Source organism: Monopterus albus, unplaced genomic scaffold (genome assembly GCF_001952655.1).
Source record: "Monopterus albus unplaced genomic scaffold, M_albus_1.0 scaffold61.1, whole genome shotgun sequence".
In the NCBI taxonomy this organism is placed as follows: domain Eukaryota; kingdom Metazoa; phylum Chordata; class Actinopteri; order Synbranchiformes; family Synbranchidae; genus Monopterus; species Monopterus albus.
In genome coordinates, this window is record NW_018127941.1 from 1,662,079 (window position 1) to 1,685,691 (window position 23,613).

The 23,613-nt window shown below is 40.1% G+C and overlaps 1 protein-coding gene and 1 long non-coding RNA gene across 2 annotated transcripts in view; both read left to right on the plus strand.

Moving 5' to 3' along the window:
- LOC109962060 (uncharacterized) overlaps positions 1 to 6,382 on the plus strand; it is a 27,984-nt gene extending 21,602 nt beyond the window's left edge. The window contains exons 3-4 of the long non-coding RNA XR_002275205.1: positions 4,846 to 4,911; positions 5,999 to 6,382. This is a non-coding gene — a long non-coding RNA (uncharacterized LOC109962060). The remainder of the gene's footprint in view (positions 1 to 4,845; positions 4,912 to 5,998) is intronic.
- A 1,610-nt stretch (positions 6,383 to 7,992) lies between these two features.
- fryl (furry homolog, like) overlaps positions 7,993 to 23,613 on the plus strand; it is a 52,051-nt gene continuing 36,430 nt past the window's right edge. Inside the window, 10 exon segments of the mRNA XM_020603423.1 lie at positions 7,993 to 8,599; positions 17,155 to 17,363; positions 17,990 to 18,043; positions 18,927 to 19,066; positions 19,172 to 19,268; positions 20,453 to 20,532; positions 20,659 to 20,739; positions 20,907 to 21,075; positions 22,065 to 22,157; positions 22,264 to 22,362. Of these exon segments, the coding sequence (XP_020459079.1) occupies positions 8,527 to 8,599; positions 17,155 to 17,363; positions 17,990 to 18,043; positions 18,927 to 19,066; positions 19,172 to 19,268; positions 20,453 to 20,532; positions 20,659 to 20,739; positions 20,907 to 21,075; positions 22,065 to 22,157; positions 22,264 to 22,362 (1,095 nt within the window). The 5' untranslated portion in view covers positions 7,993 to 8,526.

Consider the following 23,613-nt stretch of genomic DNA (forward strand, 5'->3'; position numbering starts at 1 on the left):
TTTTTTTTTGTGATTGACTTCATTTGTTGAGGATTTTCTTTTTCTTCCTCTTTTTATCTTATTCTTCACAATTATTCCGCATAAAGATATTTCCTTTTTGTGCCCTTAGTCTCTTTCAGCAACAGGTAGATTATGTATGTGGGAAAACAAGATTTACAGGACACAATGGACATTAGTGTATTTACAATTTATGACTGGACCTGGAATGTCTGCACTGTACGTGTCCTCACATTGCTTTACTTTTGCAAATAGACACAGTATCACACTTTTCTGTTGTTTCATGTGCTCAGTTTACCTTGTGCACAAACAGGCAAACTAAAGCTGCTGTACTTTCTGAGTTTGGATTGAAGCAGAGATGGCAGAGCAGCACTCAGAGGCTCCCGCTGTTCAGGTCTCTCATCATGTCTTAGGCCTTCATTTCAATTATCCACTTTGTTTAAGGTCATTTTTGCCTCTAGCTTTAAATGAAGACCTCATATTCTTTTGTTTTCATCCTTTTTTCCCTCATGTTTTGATTTCCTCCTAGAATGATGAGCTCACATGCATCCTTCTGCTCCTGCCTCTGACTTTCCATTTCTCATCTTTCCCCTTATTGATTGCTCTATGTGTCTTTATTTCACCGTCTCTGTCTCCCTTCCTCCCTCGGTCTTGTTTTTCCATAGGTGAGGGAAGAGGGCTGGAGCGAGCAGTGTGCTGAAAGTTAAAGTCAGCAAGTGATTACTTTCCAAACATTTATCTGGTGGACTATGAAAGGAATGAACAGCAAATGCATAATGAATGGATATTCCATATCTTTAAAGCAAACCTTAATTAACCCTATTTTGTGTTTCAGTTTTACATACACTTTAGTGTAGAGCTGTATTTTTCGGTTGTAATGTGGTTGTTAAATTGAACATTTTAGTTTCCCTGGCTTTACTTTTTGCTTCCCCTTTCCAGCTTTTTCTTTTACAGAGAAAGAATAAACTGGATTAGACAAAGTGTGGACATCTCTGGTCTACTTATTGACATGATTGTTGTGGAGAGTTCTACTCTGGTTTGTCTTTACAGTTCCACTTTGCAAGAGGAAATTTGGAAGTGGCTTGAATGTATGAATGCTTTGCATGTTATATACTTATGATTTCTTTGTGTGATGGTAGCTGAGATTTGAAGCCTTCTTGCAACATGTTGCTGGCTCCCTGCCATGTCTTAACATCCTGCCGAGTTTTTATAGCAACATAAACATCTGTTTACTGCTCACAGAGGACTGCTATAAAGCTGCTCCCATTTAGTTAACAAATCTGTTTGTGTGTCTGCTTACTAATGGAGAATTTTAGGCTTATGATGGCAGCAATGAGTCTCATTGGGCCGGTCATACTAATTAATGTTGTGGAAAAAGAAAATCCAGCCATAATCAAAAGGCATCTTCAGAGTTTGAAGGCTAATCTCTGACCCTCCTCTTCAACCAAACTGAGCCTGAACTACAGAAGTTAGTAAATGTAAATGAGTCCAAGTTGATTTTTTCTAAGGTTTTTTCAGTTTACTATGACCTGGAGAATCTGCACAGACATAAATGTAAATGAGTTGTTTTCTCCTCTGTCGAGGTGCTTGAACGTTTGAACAACCCAGCTGGGTTTCAGGCACCATTCAGATCTTTTTAAACTTGCTCTGTGTAAGTCTCATTTTACATTCTCTTGTTGATTTTTCTGTGACTTCTTCTCAGCTTCTGTTAGCACATTGAGTTCTTTGAAATGCAGGAGATCTCCAAACTGATAAATTGATATTTTCATGACATTTTTTCATTAAATAATAGACTTGAAATGCATAACTTCTGCATGATCCATTAGGGGCGCTCCATTTGTGCTTAAATATAGAAAAATATGCCTTATGTTGACTTGCAGTATATGATAACTACATGCTGAGCTCATGAGACTTTTGGACCTTGAAATTATGCTTTTTTTGAGACTGACATCTATTTATTTCTAATGAGTGCACATTTTCCTCCTTTTCATTCATTTCAATTGGTTTCAGATACACTGTTTATATATACAGTGGGTACAGAAAGTATTCAGACCTCCTTAAATTTTTCACTCTGTTATATTGTAGCCATATGCTAAAATCATTTAAGTTCATTTTTTTCCTCATTAATGTACACACAGCACCCCATATTGACAGAAAAACACAGAATTTTTGACATTTTTGCAGATTTATTAAAAAAGAAAAACTGAAATATCACATGGTCATAAGTATTCAGACCCTTTGCTGTGACACTCATATATTTAACTTAGGTGCTGTCCATTTCTTCTGATCATCCCTGAGATGGTTCTACACCTTCATTTGAGTCCAGCTGTGTTTGATTATACTGATTGGACGTGATTAGGAAAGCCACACACCTGTCTATATAAGACCCTTCAGCTCACAGTGCATGTCAGAGCAAATGAGAATCATGAGGTCAAAGGAACTGCCTGAAGAGCTCAGAGACAGAATTGTGGCAAGGCACAGATCTGGCCAAGGTTACAAAAAAATTTCTGCTGCACTTAAGGTTCCTAAGAGCACAGTGGCCTCTATAATCCTTAAATGGAAGACGTTTGGGACGACCAGAACCCTTCCTAGAGCTGGCCGTCTGGCCAAACTGAGCTATCGGGGGAGAAGAGCCTTGGTGAGAGAGGTACAGAAGAACCCAAAGATGACTGTGGCTGAGTTCCAGAGATGCAGTCGGGAGATGGGAGAAAGTTGTAGAAAGTCAACCATCACTGCAGCCCTCCACCAGTCGGGGCTTTATGGCAGAGTGGCCCGACGGAAGCCTCTCCTCAGTGCAAGACACATGAAAGCCCGCATGGAGTTTGCTAAAAAACAGCTGAAGGACTCCAAGATGGTGAGAAATAAGATTCTCTGGTCTGATGAGACCAAGATAGAACTTTTTGGCCTTAATTCTAAGTGGTATGTGTGGAGAAAACCAGGCACTGCTCATCACCTGTCCAATACAGTCTCAACAGTGAAGCATGGTGGTGGCAGCATCATGCTATGGGGGTGTTTTTCAGCTGCAGGGACAGGACGACTGGTTGCAATTGAGGGAAGGATGAATGTGGCCAAGTACAGGGATATCCTGGACGAACACCTTCTCCAGAGTGCTCAGGACCTCAGACTGGGCCGAAGGTTCACTTTCCAACAAGACAATGACCCTAAGCACACAGCTAAAATAACGGAGTGGCTTTACAACAACTCTGTGACTGTTCTTGAATGGCCCAGCCAGAGCCCTGACTTAAACCCAATTGAGCATCTCTGGAGAGACCTGAAAATGGCTGTCCACCAACGTTTACCATCCAACCTGACAGAACTGGAGAGGATCTGCAAGGAGGAATGGCAGAGGATCCCCAAATGCAGGTGTGAAAAACTTGTTGCATCATTCCCAAAAAGACTCATGGCTGTATTAGCTCAAAAGGGTGCTTCTACTAAATACTGAGCAAAGGGTCTGAATACTTATGACCATGTGATATTTCAGTTTTTCTTTTTTAATACATCTGCAAAAATGTCAAATTCTGTGTTTTTCTGTCAATATGGGGTGCTGTGTATACATTAATGAGGAAAAAATGAACTTAAATGATTTTAGCGTATGGCTGCAATATAAGAAAGAGTGAAAAATTTAAGGGGGTCTGAATACTTTCCGTACCCACTGTATGTCAGACATGTCTGTGCTGCACTATGCTCGTAGTATATGCAGTCACATAAATGGAGTGGATATGGGAAAGTAACAGCAAGGCATAATTAACAGCCGAGAGTTTATTGTAGATGTTTAAAATTTTGATTCGATTAATTTGAAACATTTCCGTAATATAAACTTCCCCTATGGGGACAGAAGAATAAAAAAAAAGGTCTGTCACATAGGGCAGGTATCATTATAATAATCTCACAAATACGTTCATAAATACATTACCCACTTATCACATTAACCCAGCTGCCAGCAGCATCAGGCAACTGTTCTCAGCAAACCAACTCTGCTTAAATGCTTTATACAGCCTGCTCAGCACCAAATGGCAGACAGTATTAATAAACACTGAGCAAACTAAAGACTTCAAAAGAGTTTGACATTTTAGAGCTCATTTAAACATGCAGTTAAAATGACAGTAGCTTTTGCAGTTAGTCATCACCCAAAAACTCCAAATTAATGCAAATTGTGCTCTCCTGGATGTGTCCAGTAATCACACTGCGTTTTTTTTGTTTGTTTGGTTTGTTTTGTTTTTTGCTAGATCATTAACTTGATATGATGATAAAATATAAAGGCCCTGTGCTTGCTGGAATGTTTTTGGGGTTGTTTGCCCTAAGTGTTCAAAAACCTAATTAATGCAGCTTTAACTTGGCCTCAAGGAACCTGTGGTAAATTCGGGCCTGGTCTGGTTTTTTCCCCTCACATTTAAGCTTGTGATTCATGAGTTGTTACACATCCGGTGTTAATTTCCCGAGGCTTATTTCACATTTTGCCAGGTCTACTGTTGTGTCTATGGATACAATAGTTAAAGGTTTAGTATATGTGTGCACACGCACAAATTGTGTGTGTAGACCAGCCAGTTTGCACCAGCAGTGGTGGCTTGTTGTCAGTATGACTTTTTTGGTGTGCTACCTGTCAGAGCATGCTTACTCCCTGCTTACTCATGGCTGAAGCATGACTGAGCTCTCCCTGCTGCTGTTCTCACCTAGCCTGCTGGCCTCTAAGAATAGGACTAGTCTGCTAGCTAGACTAATCCACAGTACACTTTTGTTCAGAGTTTTTGGTGAGCTGTGCAGACCAACTAAAGTTCTCTTCTCTCAACAGTGAGTTGACTGGATTGGGTAGATTGTTCTCAAATCTTTTCTTTCTCTCTTTCCAACTAGGACACATCCGCCATATTAGAAAAGTCTCCTTTTTACATCATGCTGGTGGTGGCAGGGGTCACAATGGTGAGTTATGTAAAGAAGTGATGTGATTACTACAGTACAGGTGGTAAGGAGAGATGTATAGGCTAGAGATAGCAGAAGCCTGTATTCATGCCTCAGGATAATTTGCCCTATCTTTAAATCAGAGCTGAGTTGCCACTCCCTTGTTGCAGAACTAGCATAGCCTGAGTTGGCTTTTAAGGTGGTGCAACCCTTTTCTTTCGGTCATTTGTCTTTCCTTGCACACGGTGACATCACCCACTTGCTGGACATCTGAGCTTTGTGGAAGGCTTGATTGGGACAGTATTTGGTTAATGGGTGCAGTAGGTTTCCTGTTTGTGATCTGGGAGTGTTTGGAACATGTGACTGAACAGTGTGTGCACTGGTGGTTTGTATTCTGTAACAAAATACATGACGGTGATTTCCTTCCCAAAGAGCCCATAGGGTGTGTATTCAGACAATGTGGACAAACTTACTCATCACGTTTCTCAAATAGTTATTAGGCAGTAATAAAACAAACCCCATAATGGTGGAGCTGACTGTCTACTTAGTGGGAATATGATGTCATAACTGGGAAGACAATGCAATACATTGTTGTTAGTGCTCTTTTTTTTTAACTATTCCTTTTAATAAATGCTCCTGCATAGTGAACAACTTGAAGACAGCTTGTTTGAAGGACTAGCTGAACTTTTTGTACCTGTATTAAGTCAGACTCCCATAGAGACCACATGCTTCTGACCTAAGAATGACTCTTTGTGAAATTAGTTTCCCCTTCTTGATTTGATAGGCAAATCTTAGAAATGAGTTTGCCCATTCTCCTCTTGAGCAGAGGGAAGATTTTTGTCACTGGGATTGAATGTGTCTGTGTTTTGTCCAAGGAGTTATTAATAAAATTGTGATCATTCACAGAGTACTGCAGCTTTATAGTATTTGTACTATAGAGGTTGGCCAGGAAAAATTGAGTGCAATCAGAATTTGTCTTGATAAGTATTATGAGTATTGGCTGGTTTCTAACTCAAAGGAGTGTGGGAGGTGAGATGCTGTGCAGGTTGCAGAGTTGTGCTGCAGGCCTAGACTGCTGTGAAGGATCTAAATAGTGTGTCCTTTGCAGCCCAGGCACCACTGGGGAGGTCAGGGATTGAATTACAGCTCCTATCGATTATTGTTCCCACCACTGCCCTTCAGAGAGACCAGGACAGGAAATGCATCCTTCGCCCTATGGACTCCTGAGAGGAACAGCTCCCCTATACTGTCTGCAGTCAGAATGGCTAGGTGTCAGACACTGCTCCTGCTTTGTGAATGGAGCTGCTGTGACTTGCTTTGTACATTTAGTTGAGTTGATTTGATCAGTGAGCTCCTCTTTCCAGGAAGTCGGTTAAAATGTAGCTTATTTGAAGTCTTCCACTTACTGTACATCAGTTGTGTCGGACAGTAGCTCTTGGCTCTGATGTTCCCACATGCATATTGTACTTTCCCCAAACAATAAAACCGCTTGACAGAAGATAATCCATGGACTGGTCTATGCATGTTTGTGTATTTTTCTTATAAGGATGATAATATGAACTTTGAATCTATTTCTTGAACACCAGGCTTCTTCCTTCCTCCCACTGCTAAAGTCTGCTGCCTTTCATGTATGCTGAAATAACACTTTGACATTTTTACAAAATACTCATGCTCACTTTTGGGCAGATGTGAAGGTGTCATCAACTTTTGCATTTAACTGTTTCTCAAAGATGCAAACTATTTCTTTATTATGAGATGAATTTTAAATGAAATCTGTTGAACTTTAAAAGAATGAGGCATTGAAATAATCTCTTCGTAATTTATGAGCAGCGTTAAACGGTGTCCAGAGCTTCCAAGATGTCTTCAAATGAAACAAAGCAATATGTAACTGCTGCAAATGTGCAATGGGACTGTAAATAATCTGTGCTTGTTTATTCAAAGATAGTTTCACAGTGAAAGCCTGCATCAGGGTAGCACCAGCCAGGGCTTAACAAAGCATCTGCTTGTGTTGTGTTTGTTTGCAATGAGCTCTGCCTCATTTTGCATAACTTGTGTAGTGGAGGACATGTGACAGAGGCAGAGACTGAAGGCGAGAGAGAAATGAAGACTAAATGAAAAGAAGACAAAGAGCATTTGTCTTCTGCAGCCCTCCTAGTGACGTTCCCCTCAGAATATTTTGTTAACAAACTTAATCCTGTGCTTGACTACAGATTACTCTGTGTCATGTGGATCTGTTTTTAAGTCTCTATGAGGGCAGGAAAACGACCATCAGCACAAGATTACAACATCTGATGGATCAGGCATGATGTCATTTGGTCATTTTGTGTAAAATTATGCCTGGTAGCTTTCAGACAGGGGGGTGATGTAATGCCTGTGGACTCACTGGGTGTGAACAGCTAGTGTAGATGAGTTGTGGTAGGTATGCCCATGATGTGAGATTAAAAACTGGTAGAAAGTTCTAGTAACACAATGTCAGGTTGTCCCTTGGTATGATCTTGTGCACTATCTAAACATGCATCATATTCTTTGGTGAGTACAGTTTACTTAGTTTTGAAGATGGGGGTATATGGTGCATATAATTTAGAAATATATTTTTATTATTTTGGGGCAGAGATCTGAATAGATCTGAGTAGGATTACTAGGTGTGGTGTGTGTGTGTGTGTGTGTGTGTGTGTGTGTGTGTGTGTATACACCCATGTTCTGTGTACCCTCCCTTTTTTTTCTCTTTCTCTTCCATCCTTCCATTCTTTCTTTTCCCTCCTACTGCAGTCAGGGATGACGCAGTATTATTGCTGTGGAGCTTACAGGAAGTGTCGTTTTTATAGGCCAGTGGAGAGGCAGCACAGTAGCAGCTCTGACATGCGTATGCATCACTGAACCACAGCCAGGGAACACTCGCAGCATGTTGATGACATCACCAACCCCCACACCGTGCTCTTGCTTCCTTCTGTTTGCTGTTAAAATGAGCTCTCTCTCACTCAGAGAGAAACAAGCAGGCATCAAAAGAACAAGTGCTATCTGGGAAGGGGAGGGGCCACGCACGAGCAAATGGAGAGGGAGAGAGCTGTGGGGGAGGCGGAGGGTGGCTGACAGTGCTAGCAGGCTAGGAGAGAAGAGGAGACGGGAATATTGCAGTGCATTGTTAAGACTTAGTGTTGCTGTTCTGCTGTTGTTTTCCCTCCTGTCCAGAGCAAAAGTTCTCACAAAGTTTTGTTCTTTGCCTTTTTGGATTTTTCTGCACTGAACTGGGAATAAGAGACTCTGTGGATTAGCAAGGGGGCAGTGAGCACAGAGGTGGAATGTTTCTCTAACTCGTCAGGCTGTGTTCTCTCTCCTCTTCTCCTTGTGCAGTTTTACTCTTCAGCAAACTAGGAAGCAGAGAAAAACTAGCAGCACTTCTCGGAACTCTTTCCTCAGCAGCTGCTCACTGAGTTGTTCGGGATGCTGCCTTTAACTAACACCTGTGGAGGGTAGTGACGTGAGAGGTAGTGAAGTGTGAGAGGTGTAAAGACTTTTAATCATATTAGGGGTTTGTATTTTCATGAAGAGTGGAACATTAGGTTTTTGTGAAATGAAAGTGACAGGACGCTTGTAAAATTTGTGCCTTCTGGTGAAACCAAATTTTTGGGAGCCGCCATGCTGAGCCTGCAGGATTCTGTCTTCTTTGAGATCAGCATCAAATCTTTCCTCAAGTCTTGGAGTAGCAGCTGTAAGTACCTTGTCAAGCCTCTGTTGTCTCTAGACAACACTTGTAGATTTGTCTGTCACCGCACTTGTACATTTCCCATTTCCTCCCTGTATTAAAAAAAAAGTGGTCAGGTTGACCAGACTTGTATGCAGGGAGCAACAGTGGAGTCTCTTTCTCCAGCTGAGTCTGTCCTCCTCCTGTTCATCATCATTCTACTGGCTCTTGGTTGTCCCATAAATAATATTTCTTTTGATGAGCATCTGCTGAGGCAGGTGGACTTGATGCAGTCTGTTTCTCTAAAGGCACTGGCTGCTTCCAGCTTTTTGTTATAACTCTTTCCATCTTTGTCAGCTTTGCTTAAATTTTATTTTACATCCAGATGTCTCTCTTTAGTCTCCCTTAGCAGTACTGATCAGTGTATTCATCCCTCTCATTTTCCCTCATACTTTTATAACCATCCTCTCCCTTCCCTCTGGGGCAGCTAATGTTTTCATACTATTGATCCATCTCCTGGTTCTCTCCTATTATTAGCTATGCTCATACAGCCCATAGTACATCAGGACTCAGAAAGTCGCTGCTTCTTGAGTCTCCCTCAAATGTGGAGATGGACAAAGGTGAACAGCAAGCAGCAGTCTGAATGGCTCTGCTGCTGTTGCTGATTCATCATTCCAGTGTTGCCTGCATTATGAACTACACACAGACATAGCACTGTTACTTGTACATCTTGGCCTTAAACACTTTTCTTCTTGGCACAGTTTAAATGCAGTTTACAATAATAACAACATACATTTTATCTGTGCTTGTGTTTACGTTTAGACTGTGGACTACAGCTTTAATGATGCTTTGTGTTTGAGTGTGTGTCTGGTGTGAAAAACTGAGCTCTTAACTAGGCATGCACGATATGAGGAAAATCTGCAGTATTCGTTAGCGTTATTCAGGATGATATGACTTGCGATAAGTACTGAGGCGTGCATATTAGCTATACAGTTGGTCTCCTTGCATTAATAGGTACAGTGCTAAAAAAGCACACTGCTAACTAACATGTAACCTGGTGGAGTTTCCACCAAGCTAAAGGGTCTGTTCAGCATATTTTACACAGTACCTCTGTAACATATCATTTCTGAATTCAAAGTAAACAGCAGAAGTTCTTTGTCATCACAAGGCCTTCATCAACCATTTTCCTCACTCTTCTCTTCTTCCTCTTCTCCGAGAAATAGTTGGAGATGGCTATGCGCTGCACTCTAATAGGGATGACCAAACAAAACAAATGCACATCTGAAAGCCACTCATGCATTACCATTAGTCTTTTCTTTTGTAAAAGTAGACCCCAGTGTTTGAAACCACTTTCAGTGAAGCACCAATCTCACCTTTATGTGGCTTGTCCTAGTGTGTTTTCCAATGACCCACTTCAACTGGTGAAGTGACACTGACAACCCAACCATGACTGGGGATAGTACTGTATGTGTTTGCAAGTTGGATGTGAATGCATGGCACGTGTAAATAAAATGATTGTTCTCAATCGTCACATTTCAGGCAGTTGTCTGCAATGTGTTTGTATCGCAATAATATAACTTATTGGTCAGTGCTACTGTTTGGGTTACACAGACTACAACACCCAGTAATATCTTTAGCATTTAATACAGATGGTGAGATTACAGTTTAGCTCTTTATTGTTAAATTGATTTTTGATTCATGCTGGAACATGCCCTTATGCATATTGGTTTATCTATCTATCCATGTGTATATAAGATTTTATTTAGAAGTGGTAATGGTGAAGAACAAACCAGTAGTAACTCGTCAGAAACTGAGCATGTTGAGACACAATAGTAGAATTGGTACTGCCACACCACATGAACATTGGCAGGGATCCTTTTGTGTCATGGCCCCCAAATGGATGCACTTACAACCCTGCATTCCAACAGTATGTGAGTGGTTGTGCTGTTGTTTCTGGTTGTCCTGACAGGGGAAGTGAGCAGTCGTTTAGGAGGGCTTTATTTTAACTGCGACAAGGTGGAGTCACTGCTCTAATAGTTGTGTAATCCTGCGGGTGTTCTGTTTCCTTAGCACAACCATGGAACTCTGGCAGAGTGCGGCTTATAGGCCTCTCACAATAAAACATAAGCATTTTCTTATCTTGCACTTTAGCAGCAGCATGTCAGTTCTTTCAGACCTGAAGTTGCAGTGCTGTCTATCTTTTTAGCCAGAATGTTCTGAATCCCTTAGATACCAATGTTTTCGTGGGCACAAAAGACTTGGATTTCAGATTTTTCAGGCTAAGTCAGATGAAAAGAAAACTTTGTTTCAGTTCATTCGAAGTGCCCCCCCCCCCCTTAAATACAATAAATACAGCACAGTCAGTAGATTCAGCCACAAATTCATATTATGTTTATGAGGTAACTTTGAATTAATTAATAATATAATCTTTCCCAGTTTCAGGACTGTATAGTGCCTATAAAAAGTATTCACCCCCTTGGATGTTTTACCCTGTTATTGATTTTATAAATCAGTCATGGTCCGGTGTAATTAGGCTTTTTGTTTTTTTTTTGTTTTTTTTTTTTTGACAAAAAAAAACTCCTTAATGTCACAGTGAAAACAGGTTTCTTCAGAGTAATGTCAATTAAATAAAAATATGTAATGGGAAATAAGTGATATATACATAGAAGTGCATAAATTCATCCCCTTCAAGTCAGTATTTAGTAGATGCCCCTTTGGCTGCAAATCAGCACTGAGTCTGTGTGGATAGGTCTCAGTCAGTCTTGCACATCTGGACACTTCAGTTTCACTCCATTCTTCTTTGCAACCCTACTCAAGCTCTGCCAGGTTGAGTCTCTCCCATCTCAGCTGTTGAAGCTTGTATCTCCTTCAGTCATAGGTGTCTTGGTGGCCTCTCTCACTAGTCTTCTTCTTGCACAGTCACTCAGTTTGTGAGGACGGCCTGATCTAGGCAAATTTAGACATGTGCCACGTTCCTTCCATTTCTTGATGATGGATTTAACTGAACTCCAGGGGACGTTCAGTGCCTTGGAAATGTTTTTATATCCATCCCCTGACTTATACTTTTCAGGAACCTTTTCTCTGAGTTGCTTGGAGTGTCCTTTTGTCTTCATGGTGTAATGGTAGCCAGGAATACTGATTAACCAGTGACTGGACCTTCCAGACACAGGTGTCTTTGTACTACACTCACTTGAGACACATTCACTGTGATCCCCATTTCACTAATTGTGAGACTACTAGCACCCATTGGCTGGGCCTCTGTTCAATTAGGTCAGTCATTTTAAAGACGGTGATTATTTATGCAGTGACTAATTTTCCATTATATATTTTTATTTAATTGACATTAGGTTTGTAGAAACCTGTATTTTTTTCGACAAAAAAGCCAAATTATATTGGCTATGATTGATTTTATAAAATCAATAAAAGGGTAAAACATCCAAGGGGGTGAACACTTTTTATAGGCACTATATTTGGCTTTCCTTGAAGCCTTAAAGCATGCAAAGCATGCTTTAAGTTTTGCATTCACATTTGACTGGGAAATGAAAGGTGTCCTTAAGGTCACAAGTCAGTAAAGATTTAGTCAGTACAATTCCTGGCCCAGAACAGGGAGAAGTTTGTAAGTGACTCTGAAGCTGTTTGATGTATTTTTGAAGTATTCTGCAGCGAGGTCAGTTTTTGAAGGAAATCATGGTTTGGCATGCCACAAATGACTGGCATGTCCTAGTGAGAAAGAGAAGGAGGGAGGTCAGTGCAAAGATGGCCCTGAAAAAGATATTAGTTTTCCTCACTCAGTTTTCTGTTAACTGAACAAGTACAGTGTTGGGGTATTCATTTGTGTGAACTGGTCAACAATCCAGCTGGTTCAGGGTGGGAGAGAAAAGAAGGATGGAGGGGGCAGAGGACACAGCACTGATTGGCTATCAGGAGCTGGCTATGTGATGTCCTCGGGGGTGTTGGTGAGGCATAGTAAACAAAGAGGGAAGTGCTTGAAAGGCTTTGTGTGCTGGTAGACAACATGGCCACAACACAGCTAACATTTGGTGCTGTGCTGCCCCTAAAGCGCCCCACCCCCAAATATATTCTGTGCTGTTAAACAGCATGATTATTAAATTATGATTAATGTAATCATAAGAACAGATAAAATCTTCATAAGGCCTAACATCAACACAATGTCAACTTAACCAGGACAGAGATTGTGTTTGAGCTCAGAAGCTGACAACTACCCACTCAGAAAAACTGTGATTTTGTCCACTGACCATGTCCTTGGATAAATTTTATCTTCCATTTTTATTGTTCTCTGGTCATGGCAAATTCCTATGAAGGAAGATGAGCATGTAAGCTGGAGTGAAACACTCAATGTTTCTTAAAGAACTGAAGTTTCTTTCTGATGCAACAAAAATTGTCATCTTCTTGGGATTTTGTATTTTGGTCCAACTGTGTTCATCAGTACTTTAAACCCTGGTCTCTACAATTCTAAAGGACCTAATTTCCTTTGCTAATAAATAGGCCAATGATTTAATGATGGCTTCATCCTGACATGAACTAGTAAGGTCTGCTCGTCGTATCCACTAAGTCCAACAGCATTAGCTGACCTGAATCCTTGGCTTTCTCTTGCTTCTTTGACATTGCCTTACAACCCAAGGGGAGACAATACTGTTAAGTCCAATGCCATGGTAACTTTAACAACACACAAAGACCATATTGTGTAACGCTTGCCATTTCAGGGCTGGCAAACTAACTGCAACCTACTCACTCTTTTGTGACAACATCTGCAGGATGATGGAGGCAAAGGTGGGTGAACAGGTTGGCGGTATTGTTCCTTTTTGACTAACTGTTGATCGGCACTTCCTGCAGACTGGAGTGCCTAACACCCATCTTTTTTTATATAGAATCTGAAAAAATTCCCACACTGGCAAGATAACTCTTTTCGGTAGCAGGTAGAGTGTCTGGCTCTCGTCTTTCATTTCCTCCAACATGGTTTTGCGCAGTAGTAGTTGCCACGCACTCTGGTAGGGTAGCTACCTAGCTAGTTACTGTATGGTGGTTTTCTCCCCTTTTTCCCCATTGGGTGGCAACTGGTGTTAAGGTGCCATACTGCCACCTTCTTAGTTGGCTTGTCAACCAGATAGTTACTGGCTCTGCATTATTTACAATATTATCATATGTATATTATTAATACTATGCCCCTAATTGCACATTTAATTCTACATTTAATTAAGTAAATGTAATAAAAATGATGGTATGGTCAATTCAAACTAAAATGCTATTTCATATTGACTGGGAACTATTTGACAAATATGGGAATTATTAAAGAAGGTAGCCACTGACTGTTGATCTGAGGACCACACTCCACTTTCTGCTGGATGCTTCTGCATAGATGGATAGATAATCTTTATTGCCACTGTAACATGCACAATAAAAATTTAAAGTGACCGCCAGTCAGTACAGCAATAAAAACGTATAAAATAAAAACATTTAAAGACGTAACCACAAAAAAATAAATAAATAAATAAACACACACACACACAGGCTTATTATATTTTAGCAGCATTGAGTGTGGTAACTGCTGTTGGGTAAAAACTATTGAATCTAGTGACCCTTGATTTGATTGCTCTGAACCATCTACCTGACTGCAGCAGTTCAGAGAGTGAACATCCAGGGTGTTTTTGAGGCAGCAGGAACTGTGTAGTTCTTCCAGAGTGAGGAGAGGGCAGCCGACAATCTCCTGGGTCGTATTAATGACCCTCTGGAGCATTTTCCTCTGAGCCTCTGTGCTGCTGCTGTACCATACACATATACAGTATGTAAGGATGCTCTCACCGATAGGACACCAGCAGTCTCTGGGAGATGTTGTTCTTCCTCATCACCCATAGGAAGTACAGTCTCTGCTGGGCCTTTATAAGCAGCATAAATAACAAAAAAAATAAATACACTTGTTTTGAGCATGCTATGAATAGCTGATTTCTACTTTGCAAACAATTAGCAGTTTTTGTTGAATGTATATACCTTTGTGTTCATTGTACAGATTTAATATGGTGCCACCTAAGCATATTTAATACATTCTTTGTTGATCAGAAAGCTCTCTATGACGGGTGTGAATGTTTTTTTTTCTCTGATGAAAAACCTATTTTTCCTGCACGCCTGCCCCTGTGGTATTCAGACTATTCAGAAAACACAAGTGTTTCTGTGACAACCAGGAAGAAACTGATCAAGGCTTTTCCTGGGAGGGAATGAGGTAAAGGGTCACTTCACTACTGGCTGACCACTTGGTTAAACTGGAACTATTGTGGGCTAGACTGGAAGTTGTGTCCCAACTGTAAGCTGTAAACCATAGGAGCTTGGTTTATTGTTTTGAAGCATTGTGCCTTTGAATACACAGCAGCCTGGCTTCCTGAGCGTACACCAAACTCAAACAAAATTTGAATCAGATGAGCAAATGATCCTTGCCACAAGCAAATGCAGAGAGAGCTCTGGGTTCTCCTACTGACCCTACGTGAATGTTTTATAGAAGGTCAGTCTAAATACTCAAGGCACTCTGGGGCCATTTGTTTTTACAGTGTGAAGTTCCTTACCTCATCAAATGTGCAGTAAAATATTAACTGTTTCTACATTGTTTAGTTTATATACACCAATTCAGGTAATTCAGATGGATCCTTATGATAGCATGATAAATTCCAGTTACTACTTTGTAGTAGTGATCCTGTCCACAGTTGACATTTTACCTTGGACTCATGTAATCCTCCCTCATCACAGTGACTAATTGGGCCAAGAAAATATTTTTGGGGGTTATTGGAAAATAAAAGGCTGAGAACAGTTGGCTGCATTAAACCTTGTTTTACATAGGGGTTGAACCAAGGACGACATGTTTATATTATATGGTCGAGGCCCGTGTGTTAAAACAAACCTTAATTACTATGAAAAAATTCCCACAATAATGAAAATAAACTACAAATGAAGTAATCTTTGATCAACAGTGTATCCATTCTGCATCTGTATCAACCCTCTGCACAGTTGTTCTGTTGCAGCAGTTGAGTTGTGTAGCTGACGTGTAGGGTTGAACCAAGGAAGACACACACTGTACTTGGAAATGTAAAATAAGCTCCCAAACGGAAGCATTACCACACAAGCTTGCTAACGAGCCTCTTGTGGTAATGTTGGTTCAAGTCCCAGTGGCAGTCAATCCTGTCAGTCTTTTCAGTCATCACCTGTGATGGGAAGTTCTCAAAAAGAAGCAGGAACACAGCGAGATTAGATTAAGACCCAGTGCCAGTGAGAATGGTGTAGAACTGTCATTCAGAAGCTAATGAGAGTGGTTGACTCCAGGTATAAAGTCGTAGGGTGTGAACATTTTCCCAAAATGGCAGTGTCTCAGCTTTTCACCTTGTGATTTATGTAAGAGTCAATCATAAACTAACTGAAATTCAAATTAAGAGGTACTCTGAGTTTTCTTTTAAACATTACATTCATTAGTACTCTAACACATCGTATCCTTGTGGTCTAACAAAAATGTTAAATGTGTTCTTCCTTGTAAATGGTATTAAATGTATACATCGATCAGCCATAACATTATGACCACCTGCCTAATACTGTTTACGTAGGAGTCAATGTGGCAGTTGGTTGGCACTCGTGTCACTCTGCAGCTCACTGTGCATCTTCTGTGAATCAATTTGCTTCCACAGTTCTACTGTCAAGAAGAGCACAGATGTGTCTACAATTCAGTGAAAAACTTATGTAAAAGGAGTGAAAACTGTGGTCGTGAGGACGAGTTAGAGAATTTCTTAGACATCCAACAGCCTCCCCATCCTGTTATCTCCACTACAGCCCCTGACTCTTTCTCTTCATAGAGACCAATGGACAGTGTTTCTCATTTTCAACCATTTTAACAAAGATTCAAATAAAATTTTAATCTTTTGAAAAGTACAAATGGAAGTTAAGTTTAATCTACAGTAGATCAACCTCATCGTGTGTGTGTGTGTATAATGTATATATGTAGTGGTAATGTTGTAACCCTGCTTTCTGTCTCAGTGTCCTGAGCTGTGGGTAATAAGTGTTTACAGTTTCTCTTGAAAGTATCTTGGTTTTTAAATGCCAACATGGCATAGCAATATCCATTTACACTGTCTGCGCTTTTCTGTCAAATCTATTTTGCAAGGAAAACATTGTAGTTTGTTCAGACCAACACTGTTGAAAGAGCTTGTCTGTAATTTACTTATTGATTTCGGTTTAAACACAAATATTTAGATTTATAAGAAAGATTTTGATCATTTATGTCAAAGCTCCAACAGGAGTTGCGATTATCCGTGTTTGTTTTTTTATAATGATTTTAGTCTAATGTGAATGTTATGAGTTGAGAATGTTTTGTTTATAATTTTAATCAAATTGACGTTGAATGTTTGCTGTTGCCAGCATTGTCATTTGCTCTTCATTCAATCAATTAGCCTCTTAAAGATGTATCTCTCCTCCTGTTTGGCTTAGCACAAGCATATGACATTACATACTTTACAAGAGTGCTGGCCTTAGAATGGCCTTACTTTAATTCCTAGGGTATTGTTTCCTAACCTCTGCTCTCTGGCCTTTTTCAGCTTCTGCACCAGCCAGCAGCAGCGTGAGTAAACACCGTGCCCCCTCCTCAGTTACTCCCCTTTTGTGGGAGAAACACAACATTGCCACCATGTCGAACATCATCGTTGACCCTGAGCTCAAGCCCGGGGAGTTTGTCATCAAGAGTCTATTTGCTGAGTTTGCTGTGCTGGCTGAGAAGAAGATCGAGATGGTGATGGCTGAACCACTGGTGAGTGCACAGGGTGAAAGCTAGTGTCAAGAAACACAGGAAATGAAATTCACTACACACACCTGGTGTGTCACACAGTGCTCAGATAACCTTTTGTCTTTTGCACCTAACTGCCATGCCTTTAGTCACTTCAGGAAAAACCGACAGATGTGTGAGGGGATTGGCTGGACAGTGACATAATCTTTATTTACCCGAGCGCCATGAATGATAAAATTGTTAATTAGTAATGGATTGGTTTGACTGTTCTTTGACTGTCTTCCATTCATTTCTGCTGACAGAATAATAACTGTAGTCTGACACAACTTTTAACCTCACTGTCTTTCAAGCCCTCATGTCAGCTTATGTACTACTGTAAAACTTATGTCTCTCTCACTTTCTTACTCAACATTGTCTGTCACTTGACTGACAGCAGTCTGCTGTTTATACAAGCACCAGCATTACAGCCATGGCCAAAAATATTGGCACCCCTGCATTTCTGTCAGATAATTAACCTCTTTTCCAAAAAAATTGTTGGGGAGGTGGTGCATTATCTGACAGAAATGTAGGGGTGCCAACATTTTTGGACATGACTGTATATCACCTTGGGTTAGTAACACACTCCTTCTTAATCTCATTGTCTCTTACAGGAGAAACCCTTGTCCCGATCCCTGCAGAGAGGGGAAGATGCACAATTTGACCAGGTCAGTCCAGCCACAGACATGACCATGAGCTCAAAACTGTATCACATATATAGATATATGGTTGTGGCACAATTATTTTTCTGGATCAAAAGCAGTTCTCTCCCATCTCTGTATATGTGTACACAATATTTGAATCTCCAGCTCCACCCAATCAATCCCAGACTCAATGACCTGTCTGTCCCTCATTTGTAGCTGGTGCAGAACTCTATACAATAGTCCCGCCTGCTGCAGAATGCTTTGTTCAGCACAACACAAAGCCACTGAGGATGTGGTGCTATAGATCCCGCTGTCCCCATTGTGAATGAGGGAGAGAAAATGAGCATAGAGTGTGCAAAAGTGAGAGTGTAGAATCGCTGTGTCATCCTCAGCAGTAAATCAGCATTGGGCGCTGGAGTGTATCTGCCTGGCACCATAAGGGCAGAGTGAGCAGTTGCATAACTCTCCTGCCTAGCATCCATCATCCACCTCCTTTCATCACACTGCACTGGGCCTTAAACACTTGCATGCAAACACATGCACGTACACTAAAAGATCACCTCATCTCATGTTTTATGTATTACCTTAAAATTATTCACTAATTTTGCTCAAGTGCTGATTCCTTTTTTTCTGTGTTATCAGTAATAAGATTTACTACTTTCTCATAAGAATACACTTATTACTATACAGCAATAATCCTCTGCTCTATACTCAGTCTATCTGCTATGCAGTTATTAATGACCCACTTTTAATCAGTGCTTATTGAACAGAGTTTTTTATGCAATTGTAGTCAATTTATTAGTATATTTGACAGATACAAATATTTACATGCTAGAAAAATACAGAAAATGTGTCTTTACTTTTAATAATCTGGTCATTCTATTGTTGGAATCTTATTGTTTTCCAGTTAATAAGCTCTATGAGCTCAATAGCAGAACACTGTTTGCCCTCCCTACTACGCACACTGCTTGACTGGTACCGGCGTCAGAGTGGCACTGAAGATGAGTCTTATGAGTACAGACCTCGCTCCAGCACTAAGTCCAAAGGGTAAGATGCCATCTTTATTTATTCACTTGTTTTGTTTGTCTGAAGAGTAGTTGTGCTTGCAGTATCCTTGTTAACATGTTTTTTGTTTTTCCTCATGGTTTATAGAGATGAGCAACACCGGGACAAAGATTATCTTCTGGAACGGAGAGACTTAGCCATAGATTTCATTTTTTGTTTAGTTTCAGTGGAAGTTCTAAAACAGGTAAGCGGTCTGGCACACACAGTGTTGGATGTTGGTTTACAGCATCTATAAAACAGTATTTGCCAGTTGCACGGTTAAGGCCATGTGACTATACAATGTTTATAGAAGGAAGGGGATATGCAGTGCACCTGTCTGACCTGATATTGACATTATCTTAACTATCTAGAAAGTGTTTGTATATGTGGTTATACTGTATGTCACCAACAGTGAGTGTCAGTCAGTTAACGAACAGGTGCACCAAGGTGCTCTGTAATCAGTGTCGTCCTCAGATTTGCTTCTCTGGAAACCTCAAAAGGCTTCTTATAATAGTAATTCAGTCCACATTTAGCCACCAAAAACAAAATCATACACACCCTTACAAAACTAGACAGTCTACACAAACAGATCTACAGATTACACGAGTAAATACAATAATGATGTTGATCAAATTGGCAATTCCAAAAACATAATGACCAACTACAATGACTAATGATGGTGTCTGTTGTACACATCAGTGAAAACAGCAAATCACAAGTGATTGTAGAGTAAGGCACGCATCAGTATTAAGAGAGGTAAGAACCATGTTCTGGAAGTTGTTACAGGAAATTAGACAGGTCAACCTTCTCATTTAAATTAGGAGGACATATGGTATTTAATGTTTTACATAGTAGTAGTAGTAGTCTCTGTAGACCACCTCTCCATGGTTGCATCACATTTTCTGTACCAACATACTTGAGTTGGGAAACGATGGGTGCTTCCTTTAAAATGGCCAACAGAAGAACAGGTACTATTGCACACTGAAGAAGGCATAGCTAAAGTGTCTTTTTATTTTTCCCACTATGCATGTGTGTGACAATTGGAAATAAATACAACTCACCGATTGGTGTGTGCAAACTTTCTTTTGTGCTTAGTTTGGATCTTTTGTGGTATAGAAATGAACTGTTGTGTTGTTAGTAAGGCGTTTCCCCACAGGGAACAAAGTAAATAAATGAATGGCTTGAATACTAACTCCCAGCTGAGTCTGTTTCTGAAGTGAGCTGTTCAAGTCTAAGAACCCCTGTGAACTAAAACCTGATCCCTGGAGATCAGAGCTAAGTTGTCCTTGGCTTTGCCCCTTTAGGCAGGATAATGAATGGTAGCAAAGGTAAATCATGAAGACTGTCAGTACTCCTGGTAAGACTAATGATTCCATTTTTACATCATAGATTCCTCTTCATCCAGTGCCGGATGTTTTAGTACATGAAGTTCTAAACCTGGCATTCAAGCACTTTAAACACAAAGAGGGGTAAATATCAACACTCAGCAGTGACACAGATAAATGAAACATGATGTATCATCAGTGGTTTGGTACAAATTGTGCCATAATAGATGTCTGTCTGTTTAAGACTTGATATGTTTCATCAATTTACAGGTACTGCGGCCCCAACACCGGCAATGTACACATTATCGCAGACCTGTATGCTGAGGTCATTGGAGTTCTTACACAGTCAAAGTAAGCAGAATAAGTTGCGCCTCTTAGCTAAATTCTAGCTTAATTATTTACTATGTATCGCATTCTCACTCATCTTTAACCTCTCTTATTCCTTTAAACAGTTTTTTTTTTTTTGTTGTTGTTTGTTTTTTGTAAGAGTAAATGCATTTTTGTGTGTGTGTGCTCAGATTTCAGGCAGTGAGGAAGAAGTTCATCACAGAACTGAATGAGCTCAGGCACAAAGAGCAGAGTCCTTATGTAGTCCAGAGTATCATCAGTTTAATCATGGGCATGAAGTTCTTCCGGGTTAAAATGTATCCTGTGGAGGATTTTGAGGCTTCTTTTCAGTTCATGCAGGTAAATTATTGTTGTTTATTTATATATATTTGTTAGTGTGCCTACAGTAAGAATGGCTGATGTGTACGTTTGCTGAATTGCACCAGGCTGCTTTTTTTTTTTTTTTTTTTTTTTTTTTTTTTTTTTTTTTTTTTAACACCGCCCCCCCTTTTTTTACAACAACGTCTCATAAAGCTAGATGAGTAATGATCAGCGGTGACATTTGCCAAGAAGTGTTTCAGGCTTTGCTTAGAGCTCTGACTGAGGCAGTACCTTTTTTTTTTTTTTAACCTTATTACAGCAACAAACTCGTGACTTAATGTTTTACTGAAATATACCATAGTTTATGTTCACCACATTGCTTCTGCACATATGGTTTTTAGCCACATAATGATCTTGCATTGTCAGAGCAGTATAGCCACTTTACACTTTGCATTGACATTTAAACAGCAACACTCATTACAGTTACGTTTGTCTTCTAATATGTCAATAATACATTTAAACATTCCTTCCTTGCCTTAGTGGTCAGCCTATAGAGGAAAAATTTGAATACGAATGCTATACAAATCTTTTCTTGTCATGTCAGCATCAGTCTTTGGTTCAGCATCAGCTGTGTCATAATACTTTCAATTACAGATTGTTCAACATCTATTATGTAGGTTTTATTTTGTTAAGACTTTAGCTTGTACAGATATTTGGCTGATTCAGAAATATGGGCACAGTTTTCTATTCTGCAGTCTGTTATTGTAGCAGTACAGTTATAAAGTGCTTCACAGCAGAGGCTAATAAAGCAAAGAAGGGGACAAGGGAAAAAAGAGATACTGCTGGAATGGGGGTGCAAATCTGAACTGGAGTTTATAACAGTTACTTGGACAAGGACTGGTAATATCACTGTCCTAATCTTGATTGCTTGTTTCAAACTGTACAGTACCATCTCCTGCCAGTTTGTATATGTTTCTGGGTGTATCCTCTGTGTTCTTTACATGTGTGCCTTTTGTATTCTGTCCCAGGAGTGTGCCCAGTATTTCCTGGAAGTCAAAGATAAGGACATAAAGCATGCTCTAGCAGGCCTTTTTGTTGAGATCCTCATCCCTGTTGCAGCTGTGAGTAACATTTAAAACTGCTTTCACTGTTCTGCACTCTGTAAATGAATCTCTGAATTTAATTTTGTCAATTTGAGATAAATGGCAATAACTCGTTCACCCTCAGGCGGTGAAAAATGAAGTCAATGTGCCGTGCCTGAAGAACTTTGTGGAGATGCTGTACCAGACGACATTTGACCTTAGTTCCAGAAAGAAGCACTCTTTGGTAAGAATTCTACCTTCCTATGTTTTTGTTTTTGTTTTTTTTTCTCCTTTCTTTCTAGGGATGCACCGATGCAGATCGGGTCTGGTACCATCCTCTAGTACTCTACTCATACTTGTTAAAGGTGTCCAGCCGATACCAATTAACGGCAGCATTACATTAACCTCACCTTGGCTGAGCCGGTCATGGTGGCAGTGTTGTGTTGATTATCAGAGTTTTCAGGTGATTTGCAAGGCCTCCTGTTACATAGGATTTTCTATTTAATCACTATCAGAAAGTAAATCTCATCAATTTAAACTGTCTCAAGTCATTTCACTTTTATGGCAATTGTAGTTCTGTTTTGTTTTGTTTTGTAGAAACATTGCATGAGTCCAGTTTTAAAAATCTGCACCCACAAAGCCGACCCGACCCGTTACCCGGAGTTGTTTCTAAATGAAATCCAGACCGACCTGTTAACTTAAGATCCACGACCTGACCCCTACCTGTAATTAAAACAGTTGGCCACTTAGTCATTTACTTTAAAGTGCCTGAGAGTTGGGTTCTTTGAAAAGTGTCTGTTGATGAACACCTAGACTGTGCAGCTGTTTTCTGAGTGAGGATGTGCCTAGCTTGCGGCTGTCAAACACACTTTTTGGTACCGTTCTCATGGTCTGTAACCACAACGAACTTCTCTTATATGTGTGACTTGGCTTTCGATGATGTATTTGTACACAATTTTGTATTCACCTCTAGCTATTTTCACTTTTAGGTTATTCATTGTGATCCGTTGATGCCTGACCTATGATGATGTCTGAGTGACATCTTATTAGCAGGATGTGAGTTGAGGGATCAACAGTTGTGCTATAGACCTTCACAATAAATTTATTCTTTATTTTGGCTTGACAACAGACTACACAACAGAAATCACCACAGTTGTATTGTGTGGTTCAAAATTTCCACGTCTGTTTACTTGACGATTATTAACTACTGATGATGCATAAAAGTCTTGAAGGGTTGTCCCATTTTATAGGGGAAGATTTTAACCACTACTCCTTGTAACTCCGTTTTGAGGGTAAACTCAGACAGAGGGGTAGGCGTGAAAAAATAAGACATGGGATTGGACTTTAGTCTTTTATGTTTACAGACCAGCTCCAAAACTGTTTGAAGAGCACTTTAAGATTTTTCTCAATTATTTTCATGTGTCATAAAGTGCAAGAAGATTCAGTCTTGGTTTATTCCTTTGCTTTTTGATACTGACAATGTTTTTCTTCCCAG